The 13,627-nt window shown below is 45.5% G+C and overlaps 1 protein-coding gene across 1 annotated transcript in view; it reads right to left on the bottom strand.

Moving 5' to 3' along the window:
• LOC143808705 (cytochrome P450 2K4-like) overlaps positions 1–13,627 on the bottom strand; it is a 110,761-nt gene that overhangs the window by 95,738 nt on the left and 1,396 nt on the right. Inside the window, exons 2-3 of the mRNA XM_077291635.1 lie at positions 7,976–8,138; positions 7,225–7,374 (exon numbers count right to left, since the gene is read on the bottom strand). Coding sequence (XP_077147750.1) covers positions 7,225–7,374; positions 7,976–8,138 — 313 coding nt within the window. The remainder of the gene's footprint in view (positions 1–7,224; positions 7,375–7,975; positions 8,139–13,627) is intronic.

Here is a 13,627-nt window from a genome sequence, read left to right as displayed (position 1 = left end):
CGACTCTGGCGCCGCTTTGAGTCTTATGGATTGGTCCTTTGCCAAACGCTGTGGGTATGATTTAGAGCCTCTTGAAACTCCTATACCTCTGAAGGGGATTGACTCCACCCCATTGGCTAGTAATAAACCACAATACTGGACACAAGTAACTATGCGAATTAATCCGGATCATCAGGAGATTATTCGCTTTCTTGTGCTGTATAATCTACATGATGTGTTGGTGCTTGGATTGCCATGGCTGCAATCTCATAACCCAGTCCTCGACTGGAACGCTATGTCTGTGTTAAGCTGGGGATGTAAGGGGATGCATGGGGACGTACCTTTGGTTTCCATTTCGTCATCTATTCCCTCTGAGATTCCTGAATTCTTGTCTGACTATCGTGACGTTTTTGAAGAACCTAAGCTTGGTTCATTACCTCCGCACCGGGAGTGCGATTGTGCCATAGATTTGATTCCGGGTAGTAAATACCCTAAGGGTCGTTTATTTAATCTGTCTGTGCCTGAACATGCTGCTATGCGAGAATATATAAAGGAGTCCTTGGAAAAGGGACATATTCGTCCTTCGTCATCTCCCTTAGGAGCCGGTTTTTTCTTTGTGTCTAAGAAAGATGGCTCTTTGAGGCCGTGTATTGATTATCGGCTTTTGAATAAAATCACGGTTAAATATCAATATCCGTTGCCACTGCTGACTGATTTGTTTGCTCGCATAAAGGGGGCCAAGTGGTTCTCTAAGATAGATCTCCGTGGGGCGTATAATTTGGTGCGAATTAAGCAGGGGGATGAGTGGAAAACCGCATTTAATACGCCCGAGGGCCACTTTGAGTATTTGGTGATGCCTTTTGGCCTTTCAAATGCCCCTTCAGTCTTTCAGTCCTTTATGCATGACATTTTCCGTGATTATTTGGATAAATTTATGATCGTGTATCTGGATGATATTCTGATTTTTTCGGATGACTGGGACTCTCATGTCCAGCAGGTCAGGAGGGTTTTTCAGGTTTTGCGGTCTAATTCCTTGTGTGTGAAGGGTTCTAAGTGCGTTTTTGGGGTTCAAAAGATTTCCTTCTTGGGATACATTTTTTCCCCCTCTTCCATCGAGATGGATCCTGTCAAGGTTCGGGCTATTTGTGATTGGACGCAACCCTCTTCTCTTAAGAGTCTTCAGAAATTTTTGGGCTTTGCTAACTTTTATCGTCGATTTATTGCTGGTTTTTCTGATGTTGTTAAACCATTGACTGATTTGACTAAGAAGGGTGCTGATGTTGCTGATTGGTCCCCTGCTGCTGTGGAGGCCTTTCGGGAGCTTAAGCACCGCTTTTCTTCCGCCCCTGTGTTGCGTCAGCCTGATGTTGCTCTTCCTTTTCAGGTTGAGGTCGACGCTTCTGAAATCGGAGCTGGGGCGGTTTTGTCGCAAAGAAGTTCCGACTGCTCCGTGATGAAACCTTGTGCTTTTTTTTCTCGTAAATTTTCGCCCGCCGAGCGGAATTATGATATTGGGAATCGGGAGCTTTTGGCCATGAAGTGGGCTTTTGAGGAGTGGCGTCATTGGCTTGAGGGGGCTAGACATCAGGTGGTGGTATTGACCGACCACAAAAATTTAATTTATCTTGAGTCCGCCAGACGCCTGAATCCTAGACAGGCGCGCTGGTCGTTGTTTTTCTCTCGGTTTAATTTTGTGGTGTCATACCTACCGGGTTCTAAGAATGTTAAGGCGGATGCCCTTTCTAGGAGTTTTGAGCCTGACTCCCCTGGTAATTCTGAACCTACAGGTATCCTTAAGGATGGAGTGATATTGTCTGCCGTTTCTCCAAACCTGCGGCGGGCCTTGCAGGATTTTCAGGCGGATAGACCTGATCGTTGCCCACCTGGTAGACTGTTTGTTCCTGATGATTGGACCAGTAAAGTCATTTCTGAGGTTCATTCTTCTGCGTTGGCAGGTCATCCTGGAATCTTTGGTACCAGGGATTTGGTGGCAAGGTCCTTCTGGTGGCCTTCCCTGTCACGAGATGTACGAGGCTTTGTGCAGTCTTGTGACGTTTGTGCTCGGGCCAAGCCTTGTTGTTCTCGGGTTAGTGGATTGTTGTTGCCCTTGCCTATCCCGAAGAGGCCTTGGACGCACATCTCGATGGATTTTATTTCGGATCTTCCTGTTTCTCAGAAGATGTCTGTCATCTGGGTGGTGTGTGACCGTTTCTCTAAGATGGTCCATTTGGTTCCCCTGCCTAAGTTGCCTTCTTCTTCCGAGTTGGTTCCTCTGTTTTTTCAAAATGTGGTTCGTTTGCATGGTATTCCGGAGAATATCGTTTCTGACAGAGGAACCCAATTCGTGTCTAGATTTTGGCGGGCATTCTGTGCTAGGATGGGCATAGATTTGTCTTTCTCGTCTGCTTTCCATCCTCAGACTAATGGCCAGACCGAGCGGACGAATCAGACTTTGGAGACATATTTGAGGTGTTTTGTGTCTGCAGATCAGGATGATTGGGTTGCTTTTTTGCCTTTAGCGGAGTTTGCCCTCAATAATCGGGCCAGCTCTGCCACCTTGGTGTCTCCTTTTTTCTGTAATTCGGGGTTTCATCCTCGATTTTCCTCCGGTCAGGTGGAATCTTCGGATTGTCCTGGAGTGGATGCTGTGGTGGAGAGGTTGCATCAGATTTGGGGGCAGGTGGTGGACAATTTGAAGTTGTCCCAGGAGAAGACTCAGCTTTTTGCCAACCGCCGGCGTCGGGTTGGTCCTCGGCTTTGTGTCGGGGACTTGGTGTGGTTGTCTTCTCGTTTTGTCCCTATGAGGGTTTCTTCTCCTAAGTTTAAGCCTCGGTTCATCGGCCCGTACAAGATATTGGAGATTCTTAACCCTGTGTCCTTCCGTTTGGACCTCCCTGCATCTTTTTCTATTCATAATGTTTTTCATCGGTCATTGTTGCGCAGGTATGAGGTACCGGTTGTGCCTTCCGTTGAGCCTCCTGCTCCGGTGTTGGTTGAGGGCGAGTTGGAGTACGTTGTGGAAAAAATCTTGGACTCCCGTGTTTCCAGACGGAAACTCCAGTATCTGGTCAAATGGAAGGGATACGGTCAGGAGGATAATTCTTGGGTGACTGCCTCTGATGTTCATGCCTCCGATCTGGTCCGTGCCTTTCATAGGGCTCATCCTGATCGCCCTGGTGGTTCTGGTGAGGGTTCGGTGCCCCCTCCTTGAGGGGGGGGTACTGTTGTGAAATTGGATTTTGGGCTCCCCCGGTGGCCACTGGTGGAATTGAACTTGTGTGCATCATCCCCTCTGTTCACCTGTTCCCATCAGGATGTGGGAGTCGCTATTTAACCTTGCTCCTCTGTCACTTCCATGCCGGTCAACATTGTAATCAGAAGCCTTTCTGTGCATGTTCCTGCTACCAGACAACTTCCAGCTAAGTCGGACTTTTGTCCTTGTTTGTTTTTTGCATTTTGTTCCAGTTCACAGCTGCAGTTTTGTTTCTGTGTCTGGAAAGCTCTTGTGATCTGAAATTGCCACTCTGATGTTATGAGTTAATACTAGAGTCTTAAAGTAATTTCAGGATGGTGTATTGATAGGGTTTTCAGCTGACCATGAAAGTACCCTTTCTGTCTTCCTGCTATCTAGTAAGCGGACCTCGATTTTGCTAAACCTATTTTCATACTACGTTTGTCATTTTCATCTTAAATCACCGCCAATATATGTGGGGGCCTCTGTCTGCCTTTCGGGGAAATTTCTCTAGAGGTGAGCCAGGACTATATTTTCCTCTGCCAGGATTAGTTAGTCCTCCGGCCGGCGCTGGGCGTCTAGGGATAAAACGCAGGCTACGCTACCCGGCTACTGTTAGTTGTGCGGCAGGTTTAGTTCATGGTCAGTTTAAGTTTCCATCCTTCGAAGAGCTAGTTCCTATGTATGCTGGGCTATGTTCTCTTGCCATTGAGAACCATAACACAGCAGCGCCACAAGTGAGACTAGGGACTATTTTTTACAGTGGCGGAGGAATACATTGTGGAAGGATACCTTCTGTCATTGTATTCCTGGAGCCCCTGGAGAGTGGTCGCATCTGAAGTGGCTGCTCTCCACGGGAGATTGTCGTGGGACACTCGTTTTAATTGGATATCTGCGGATCAGTGCATCACTGAGGTTACCTTAGTTCAGGGTCTCACTTTATGGCAAATCTGCGTGGGAATTTTCCCACACAGCAGTGCCACAAGTGAGACTAGGGACTATTTTTTACAGTGGCGGAGGAATACATTGTGGAAGGATACCTTCCGTCATTGTATTCCTGGAGCCCCTGGAGAGCGGTCGCATCTGATGTGGCTGCTCTCCACGGGAGATTGTCGTGTGTCATGATCCCCAGTGGCTTAGGATCACAAATCTAACCAGCTAAGTAGAAAATAATAGGACGAGCTCTGGGGATGTGGCAACTGGACTGACCGCAAACCTGATCCTAACCGCACACACTATAGGTAGCCGTGGAACGTTTCCTGAAATCCTAGACGTCTCTTCACGGCCTGAGAAACTGACTACCCCCTAGAGAGAAGGTAAAGACCTCACTTACCTCAGAGAAATAACCCCAAAGATATAGAAGCCCCCCACAAATAATAACGGTGAGTTAAGAGGAAAAGACAAATGCAGAGATGAAACAGGTTAAGCAAATGAGGCCCGCTAACGCTAGATAGCAGAAAATAGCAAGGGATCTGTGCGGTCAGTAAAAAACCCTATGCAAAAATATCCACGCAGAGAATGCGAGAACCCCCACACCACCTAACGATGTGGGGGGAGCAACTCAGCACCCCAGAGCACCAGCAAGCAGAGATATCACATATTAGCAAGCTGGACCAAACACATCATATACTAGGGAAACATCTTGAACACAGATGAGCAAAAATAAGAAAACAAAACTTAGCTTCTCTTGAAGAGACTGATAACGGATGTAGACAGGAGCAATCAGAATAGCACTGAATACAACGACAACAGGCAAGGAATGAAGGACCAGGTGAATTAAATAGGAAACCTGACTAGCAAATGACGAGATAGCTGATCCCAGCCAGAAACCTGCAGAATAACAAAAGAGCCACCAGGGGGAGCCCAAAGAGAGAACTCACACAGTACCACTCACGACCACAGGAGGGAGCCCGGAAACAGAGTTCACAACAGTCGTGGGACACTCGTTTTAATTGGATATCTGCGGATCAGGGAGTATACTGTTTGTTATTTTTATATTTTTTACAGGTGACTATGGCTTCGGGGATCAAGGTGACAAGATGATGGTGAGTATGTGCTCTATGTTGTATGTACTGTATGTCTATAGGTATGTATTGTATGTAGTGTATGAATGTACTGTATGTATGTTTTGTATGTTATATGTTGCATGTACTGTATGTTGTATGTACTGTTATATGTTGCATGTTGTATGTACTGTTATATGTTGTATTTTGTATGTACTGCTGTATGTTGTATGTTGTATGTACTGCTGTATGTTGTATGTACTGTTGTATGTACTGTTGTATGTTGTATGTTGCATGCACTGTTGTATGTTGTATGTTGCATGTACTGTTGTATGTTGTATGTTGTATGTACTGTTATATGTTGTATGTTTTATGTACTGTTGTATGTTGTATGTTGTATGTACTGTTGTATGTACTGTTTTATGTTGTATGTTGCATGCACTGTTGTATGTTGTATGTACTGTTGTATGTTGTATGTTGTATTTATTGTTATATGTTGTATGTTTTATGTACTGTTGTATGTTGTATGTTATGTTATATGCTGTATGTTGTATGTACTGTTGTATGTTGTATGTACTGTTGTATGTTGTATGTTGTATTTATTGTTATATGTTGTATGTTTTATGTACTGTTGTATGTTGTATGTTATGTTATATGCTGTATGTTGTATGTACTGTTGTATGTTGTATGCACTGGTGTATGTTGTATGTTGTATGTACTGTTGTATGTTGTATGCACTGGTGTATGTTGTATGTTGTATGTTCTGTTATATGTTGTATGGTGTATGTACTGTTGTATGTTTGTGTTTTTTTTTTACATTCAACACATTAGCCGGATTATGGGACTACTACTGTCCCATCATTGGCTAATGTGTCAATCACTGTCACTGTAGCAGGCATAGCCCGATGGGACTTGTTGTCCTATCAGATGATGCCTGCACAAACACACACCCCCGACAGACACGGCAGACCCCCAAAAGCCCCACACAGACCCCCAACAGCCCCACACAGACCCCTGACAGACCACACAGACCCCTGACAGCCCTGGCTGACCCCTGACAGCCCCAGAAGATGCCCCGGCAGCCCCACACAGATCCCCAACAGCCCTGCACAGACCCCCAACAGCCTGCACAGAACACCCACAGCCCCTGCAGTCCTCCGACAGCCACTCAGACCAACACACACACGCAGACCCCGCCACACACACAGACATGCACAGTCTCCTCCCACACTCTGCCCACACACTTCCCTCCTCCTGATCTGCAGCGTTTCCCCCGCAGCTAAATTGCAGATTTTTTCTACATCTGCAGTTTTGCTGCGGATGTGCCCTACTCAATGCAAGTCAATGGGTGCAGAAATGCTGCAGATCCGCACAAAGAATTGACATGCTGCAGAAAAAACAACGCTCCTGGCAGCCCAGGCAGACCCCCAACAGCCCACACAGACCCCGACAGCCCCGCACAGTCCCCCGACAGCCCCGCAGACCAACACACACACGCAGACCCCGCCACACACACAGACATGCACAGTCTCCTCCCACACTCTGCCCACACACTTCCCTCCTCCTGATCTGCAGCGTTTCCCCCGCAGCTAAATTGCAGATCTTTTCTACATCTGCAGTTTTGCTGCAGATGTGCCCTACTCAATGCAAGTCAATGGGTGCAGAAATGCTGCAGATCCGCACAAAGAATTGTCATGCTGCAGAAAAAACAACGCTCCATTTCTACGCGTTTTTTTCCGCAGCATGTGCACAGTGGATTGGGTTTTCCATAGGTTTACATGGCACTGTAAACCACATGGAAATCTGCTGCAGATCCGCAGCATCAAAAACGCAGCAGATCCGAGGTAAAATTAGCAACGTGTCAACAAGGCCTAAGTGTGACACACATGGAATATAATAGGAAATCAGGAAGGATGCAAACATTTTTTCACACCACTGTATTTGGCTTTAATGTATAATTGATCAACCTTAGACGCAGTATTTTCCCAGGTGACATACTACATTACTCACCTTCATATGATTTCAGCTTTTGTATTAAATACTCAGTCTCCTCAATGATCTTGTCCTCTATGGTCTTCCTTCCCACTCCATAATCTCGTAGTGTGGAGAGTGTGAATCTTCTCATCACTTTCCAGTTCTCTCCATTGGAAAATACAATACCTAAAGATGATGGGATGGACAAGCAATATGTACTAAAATTGATATTTAAGGCTTGACAGGTCCATCACAAAACCAAGAAATTATCTGGTGGACCGGAAACCAAATTAAAACCTGTAAAGAAGAGAGCCCAAAAATATATATTTTTATAATAATTTTAATTAGTTGAGTTTTCTAGTTATCCTTTAGATTCCAAATTCAGTCAAATATATAAGTTCAGATGTAGATATAGGAGGAGTAGAACTGGTATTAGACTTCAAAGACCTCTATCCTCTGGTCCAGAACATTTGCAGATATATCCTAACCCCACCACACATGATTTCTCCATGGACTTACTCTACTCTCTGTGCCAATATAAAGCAATTACATAATGGCCAATCAGCAGCCACTCAACTCATCTTCTGTGCCACCACAAGAGAAAAGAGGCATTACACAAAGCCCTATGAAATCAAGATCATCTTGATGTAATACATGAACATGACTGGTTCTCCAAGGAGGTTATTCTCTTTATAGCAGTTTTTTCTAGTTAATAGATGAGTGTTTAAGACAGAGAACATTGTTAATAACAAGCTAAAAAAATGTTATAAATAAAACAAAGACTTACCATAGCCTTTTAGAGCCTCTAAAAACAATGGTGCATCTGGCCTTTCTGCAAAATAGTCTGCATTGTTGACGAAAGCATCTTTAATGGTATCATAACCACATAAGACGATGGATTTTGACATTCCTATCTGGATACTAAAGACTGGGCCATACTCCTTAGCCAACTGTGAATACAAGAATGATCATACAATCACCAATTTCCTGAAAGTGCTTTACCCTTTTTTATGTTCACTCATTATCGGAGGTAGACATTACAGTAGACGTTATAGATCATGGGAGACTAACACCTATTTTAGGAATCTTAATATGGTTAGCTAACATTTAGAGGAATTAGTCATAGAAATATAAATGTGAGCGCTTATGCCCATTTTTCTGATCTAAAGTTAAATGTAATCACATCTAAACACCCAATACGAGTTTATTCACATCTAGATTTTGGTGTATGTTCATAATAGAAAACCACAGCACAGTGCCAGATCTAGCATAAGATGGTTACGAGAGTTGTGTGAATCGATTTGAGGTGGATCAAATTTCTTTTGAATTTCACAAAATGTTTGACTTCACATGAACCCTCAGTTTTTCATAGTTTAATAGTTTTTAAGGTTGAAGGTAGACTTAAGTCCACAAAGTTCAACCTATAGACTAACATGTTGATCCAAAAGAAGGCAATAACCTCTTCGGGCAGTTACTAATAGCTCCACATAGAGGAACAAGTATTTACCAACTCCACATCAAGACTAGTTCCCCAGACATCCCATCACAGAATCTATTACCCATATCCTGAAATATTTTTTAATCAAGACAAAATAGTGATACGTTGGCTGCCATTTTGTTTGATTCTGTCTAGGGCAGTGTTTCCTAAACTTCACACCTCAAGGCCCCCAACAGATCATGATTTGATGATTTCCTTAGTATTGCACAGGTGATGCAATTATTATAAAGGCAACAGAAATTGCCACAGGTTCTCTCATCTAAGAAAATCCTGAAAACATGTTCTGTTGGGGGCCGCAAGGAATGGAGATTGGAAAACAGTGATCTAGGGAATGGATAGAAAACAAAAATTAATAAATAATTATACTGACCTTGCATTTCAACTTTCTTGATTCACCAGCTAACTATCTGGTTCTCTGTATGCTTGCATTTTTACCTCCGTATCCAGTCTTCTCTACTATCTTCACTCAATGCCACCTCTGGTGCTGGCAGGAACTCCAGTGAGATCATGATGTCATGGAGAAACACATGACATAATGTCATGTGAAGCAACGAAGAGTGAAGAAGACTACAAAAGGAAGAGAAGTCTGGAACCGTATGGAGGAAGTGAGCCAGAGGAAGAATGGAGGCTCCGATGCCAGGACATGTGAGGTTTCAAGTTGGATAATGTATTTTTTACCTCTCTGCTTGTTATGCTCTTGTATCTGGAAATCACATTTTCCAACCGAATTAAAGATAATCTGTCTATTTGCAGTATACTCATCTCTAATGGATACAAAAGATGACCAGTGGATAATCTTGGTTTTTAAAGGAGTTCACCAAGATTTGTTGTTGTGTCAATCATCTTGATAGGAAATTTAGTGCTCCATGCTGTTCTGCTTGTTGAATCTAAACCTGAGATTTAGGAGCCTTACCCCTCTCCATGGTCTTTCACTGCTATCTATGCCACCAATAGGAACCTTCATGTGAACAGTCATAAGTAACGAATAGTTGTAAGAAAAGGCAGTAGAGAAGACTATTTGACAGAAACCATCAATGATTGTTATGGATGTGCATACAGTACTGAGTTGTAGGAGGTGACAAAGTCTGTCAGGTGTTTTCCCCCTGTGAAAAATGTACACATATATTACGTGCTGCACCTTGACGTTTAGTAATGTTAATGTATTGATGCCGTATTATTTATGTACTATAATGTGATGTGTGTTATGTAAAGAAGTAGGGATATCATAGGTCAATAGTGGGATTAGAATAGTGGGGCACATTAAAGATAGGGAATAGGCATATTAGTTTAGGAAAATACAGCATAGAGGTTTTCCAGTGAGGAGGAGTTATGGTGTAGTGCAGTGCAGAGCATTGAGGATATAGTGAGGCACTTACTGGTTCAGCTCAGTCAGGATGCAGCAGTGAATAGTGACAGTCTGCCAGCCATGGGGATAAAGCTGTTATGGCAGGAAGGGGCCCCAGGCTGATAAAAGTGCTAGCAGTCACCACCTTCATCGGTAACCCACCCCAAAAGGATCCAGGGCCTAAGGCTGGGATTAGTTCAGCTGAGATGGCCAGCCTTCTACCTTCTCCTATTCAGTCCAGATGAGTTGAATGGAAGGAAGCTGGGGGACCTAGAACCACGGGAGTCGCAGAAGGGACAGGGATTGTCTGGGAGAGAGCCAGAGATTGCCCGGTGGGACAGAGATTGTCCAGGGGGCCAGAGCTGATCAACAGGAAGAACAGAGATTTTCAGGGAAAGCCTCAGGATTGACTCTGCAAAGGAACTGTATGGCATCAGTGACAAAAACCCTGTGTTTAAGTAAAGTTGTACTGTTGAGCATGAACATGGAGTCCACAGTGATTTGTGGGATCTGTGGGTCTGAAGCCAGATAGACAGAGCATGAGGGGACTTCAGCAACTGATGTCAGTGTTCTGCTGTGCATGCTGCACGTGCAGCAGAAGGGACATTACATTGCATTGGTGAGGCACCAGGGTGTGGGAACACTACAGCCCAGTTGCCATGACTACCACCCTGGTTGCTTTACAGAGTCACAAAATATAAGTGATCATCTGACTCTTCCCGATGCAAAGATGTATAGAGCCATGGCTGCTGAGAATGATCCTCAGAAAAGGCATCAGTTAATAACTAGAAGCAGCAGGGAAAATAGAACAGGAGAACAGTCAGGAGCAGGATTGGAGATGGATTACCTACCTACAGGGCTGCCACTTGGAATTTCAGGGCCCCCGTGAAACTCCGCCCAGGCTCCAACCCCAGTTCCGCCTCCACCCCTCGAACCTTCCACAGTTCCTCTGCCCTCTCTTGGAAAAGCTCCACTTCTTGTGAATATCAGTCTGCACTTGGACCGCGGTGAATGGAATGGCTATGGGTCTCCTGACATGAACTCAGCAGCCTCACAGCATGTATGAGGATACTGGTGAGGGGATCGACGCCCAGTCCATGCACTGCTGTGTGAGCACAGACAAATAGCCCCATTCCAAAAATTACACTGCCATAATAATATTAAAGAGGTTTCCCGATCATATATACCCACTTGCATCTGTGGCGCCCCAGGGTCCTGGTCGTTAACAGTGGCATTGCTTTCCTCATGGGGAGAGTGACGTTACGCTCGGAGGCAAGAAGGGATAATTGTCACCAGGTAAACACAAACATGCAACATGTTCACACTCCAGGTCACCAGAGGGAGCTTTTGATCCTATTTACTAGGTGACTCCCCATACATATGGTAGTTTGTAGAAAAAGTGAGTTAGTTCTTGCCAGGGAACAGACTGGAGCAGTCTGTAGCAGAAGAAGGTGTACGGAGCTGTGTAGCCGCAGTGCTGCAGCTCCTGGAAAGAGATTATACGAAAGCCAAATATATTGCAGTGAGCGTGCAGAAGAGAGAAGCACAGGAGAGGATACCAGTGGGAGTCAAGCCACGAGCGGGGTGCCTCCTACTGAGACACAGAGACCGGTAGCCGGAACACCGAGGTTGTAAGGGCATCTACGACTTACATCAGAGACCATCAGGACAGCTGAACTGTTACCTGTCCTCCCTAATACCCAGGAGGCATGGTGACACCTATAGAGCCCGGGGTGTGCTAGAGTCCTTGTAAAAAGGCTCAAGTCACCACCAGTCATACGGGTTATGTCCTATCCTATACGGGGGACAGAGAGCGAACATCTGTGAGGACCTTACGTGAAGTCATAGGAAGTAAGGAACTACAATACCATGGCACTAGAGGAAGACTTTAATCTTCCACTTGGTAAGGGGACTCCTAACTTGCCTCCAAGCCGGCCGGACCCTGCCTGCCCTGTGATCTGGTGCCCTGGACTGTGGCTGCCTGAAGTCTTCAGTAAACAAGGTAAAGAGACTGCAACCCTGTGTCCTCATTCTTTACTGCACCACTGACCATCTTCCATCTACACACCGGGAGCCCTGGGGATACCCTTCACCTTTGTGAAGTTATACCATCTAGCTGCCATAACATCACCCCATAAACTTTATTCCCTTTAAAGACCTTTCCCTTTTACATGGGCGCCCAGGGCCATGGACTGGGTCACCACCGTGAAATCTCCCTGTGAACACCGGACCCGGTACCGGGTACCCCACGGCCCTGGCAGGGTGACTCCCATCAATAATTCCCCACCCCTCGTCCCAACCCCAACCAAAACTTATAAGTTACTGGATGATCCTGAGCACTGCTGCCTGTTGTTATAATTGGGCATTTGGTTTTGCAGCAGGTCAGGATCATCCAGTAGCCTCCCCCTGGGCCCTGTTGGATGCAGCCCTCAATCACCACTAGCCTTCCCTCATTAGCCACACGATACCAGTCAAGCCGCAGCCACAGTGAGCCACTTGAAGCCTCTTCTCACCGGAGAGACTCCCCCTGCTCGTCCGCCTGCCCGCCTCACTTTGCTCGTCCACCCGCCACCTCACCTTTCTCGTCCGCCCGCTGCCTTCTGCCTGCTCATCCATCACCCCCAGTCAGAAGAAGAGAACGGAAAAAGCGACGACCTCCAAGACCACCCACAACCTGCAACAGTGAGAAGGGGTTATACCACAGTGCCCACCGGACGGGGTCACACAGGGGAGAATGAGATACAGCTCAGCAGACAGTATCACACAGGAGAGGATTAGATAAATGGCTCAGCAGTCAGTATCACACAGATGATTAGATACATGGCTCAGCAGACATGATCACACAGGAGAGGATTAGATAGACAGCTCAGCAGTATCACACAGGAGAGGATTAGATACACAGGTCAGCAGACAGTATCACACAGGAGAGGATTAGATACACGGCTCAGCAGACAGTATCACACAAGATAGGATTAGATACACAGCTCAGCAGACATTATCACACAGGATAGGATTAGATACACAGCTCCGCAGACTTTCACACCGGATAAGATTAGATACACAGGTCAGCAGACATGATCACACAGAAGATGATTAGATACATGGCTTATCAGACAGTTTTACACAGGAGAGGATTAGATACGCAGCTCAGCAGTCAGTATCACATAGGATAGGATTAGATACATGGCTCAGCAGTCAGTATCACACAGGAGAGGATTAGATACATGGCTCAGCAGTCAGTATCACACAGGAGAGGATTAGATACGTGGCTCAGCAGTCAGTATCATACGGAGATGATAAGATACAGTACATGGCTTATCAGACAGTATCACACAGGATAGGATTAGATACACAGCTCAGCAGTCAGTATCACACCGGAGATGATTAGATTCACGGCTCATCAGACAGTATCACACAGGAGAGGATTAGATAGATGGCTCAGCAGACAGTATCACACAGGATAGTATTAGATATAGCTCAGCAGACGGGATCACTGAAGAGAGGTAAACTCACCCTGCTCACCACCTCCACCTGCTCTCATCTGCCGTCCGCCCCCACGTGACACACCGCACACTGCTCTGCTCCAGAATGAGGAA

The sequence above is a fragment of the Ranitomeya variabilis genome, chromosome 2 (assembly GCF_051348905.1).
Source record: "Ranitomeya variabilis isolate aRanVar5 chromosome 2, aRanVar5.hap1, whole genome shotgun sequence".
Lineage (NCBI taxonomy): Eukaryota > Metazoa > Chordata > Amphibia > Anura > Dendrobatidae > Ranitomeya > Ranitomeya variabilis.
This window is presented reverse-complemented; position numbering and strand designations above follow the sequence as displayed.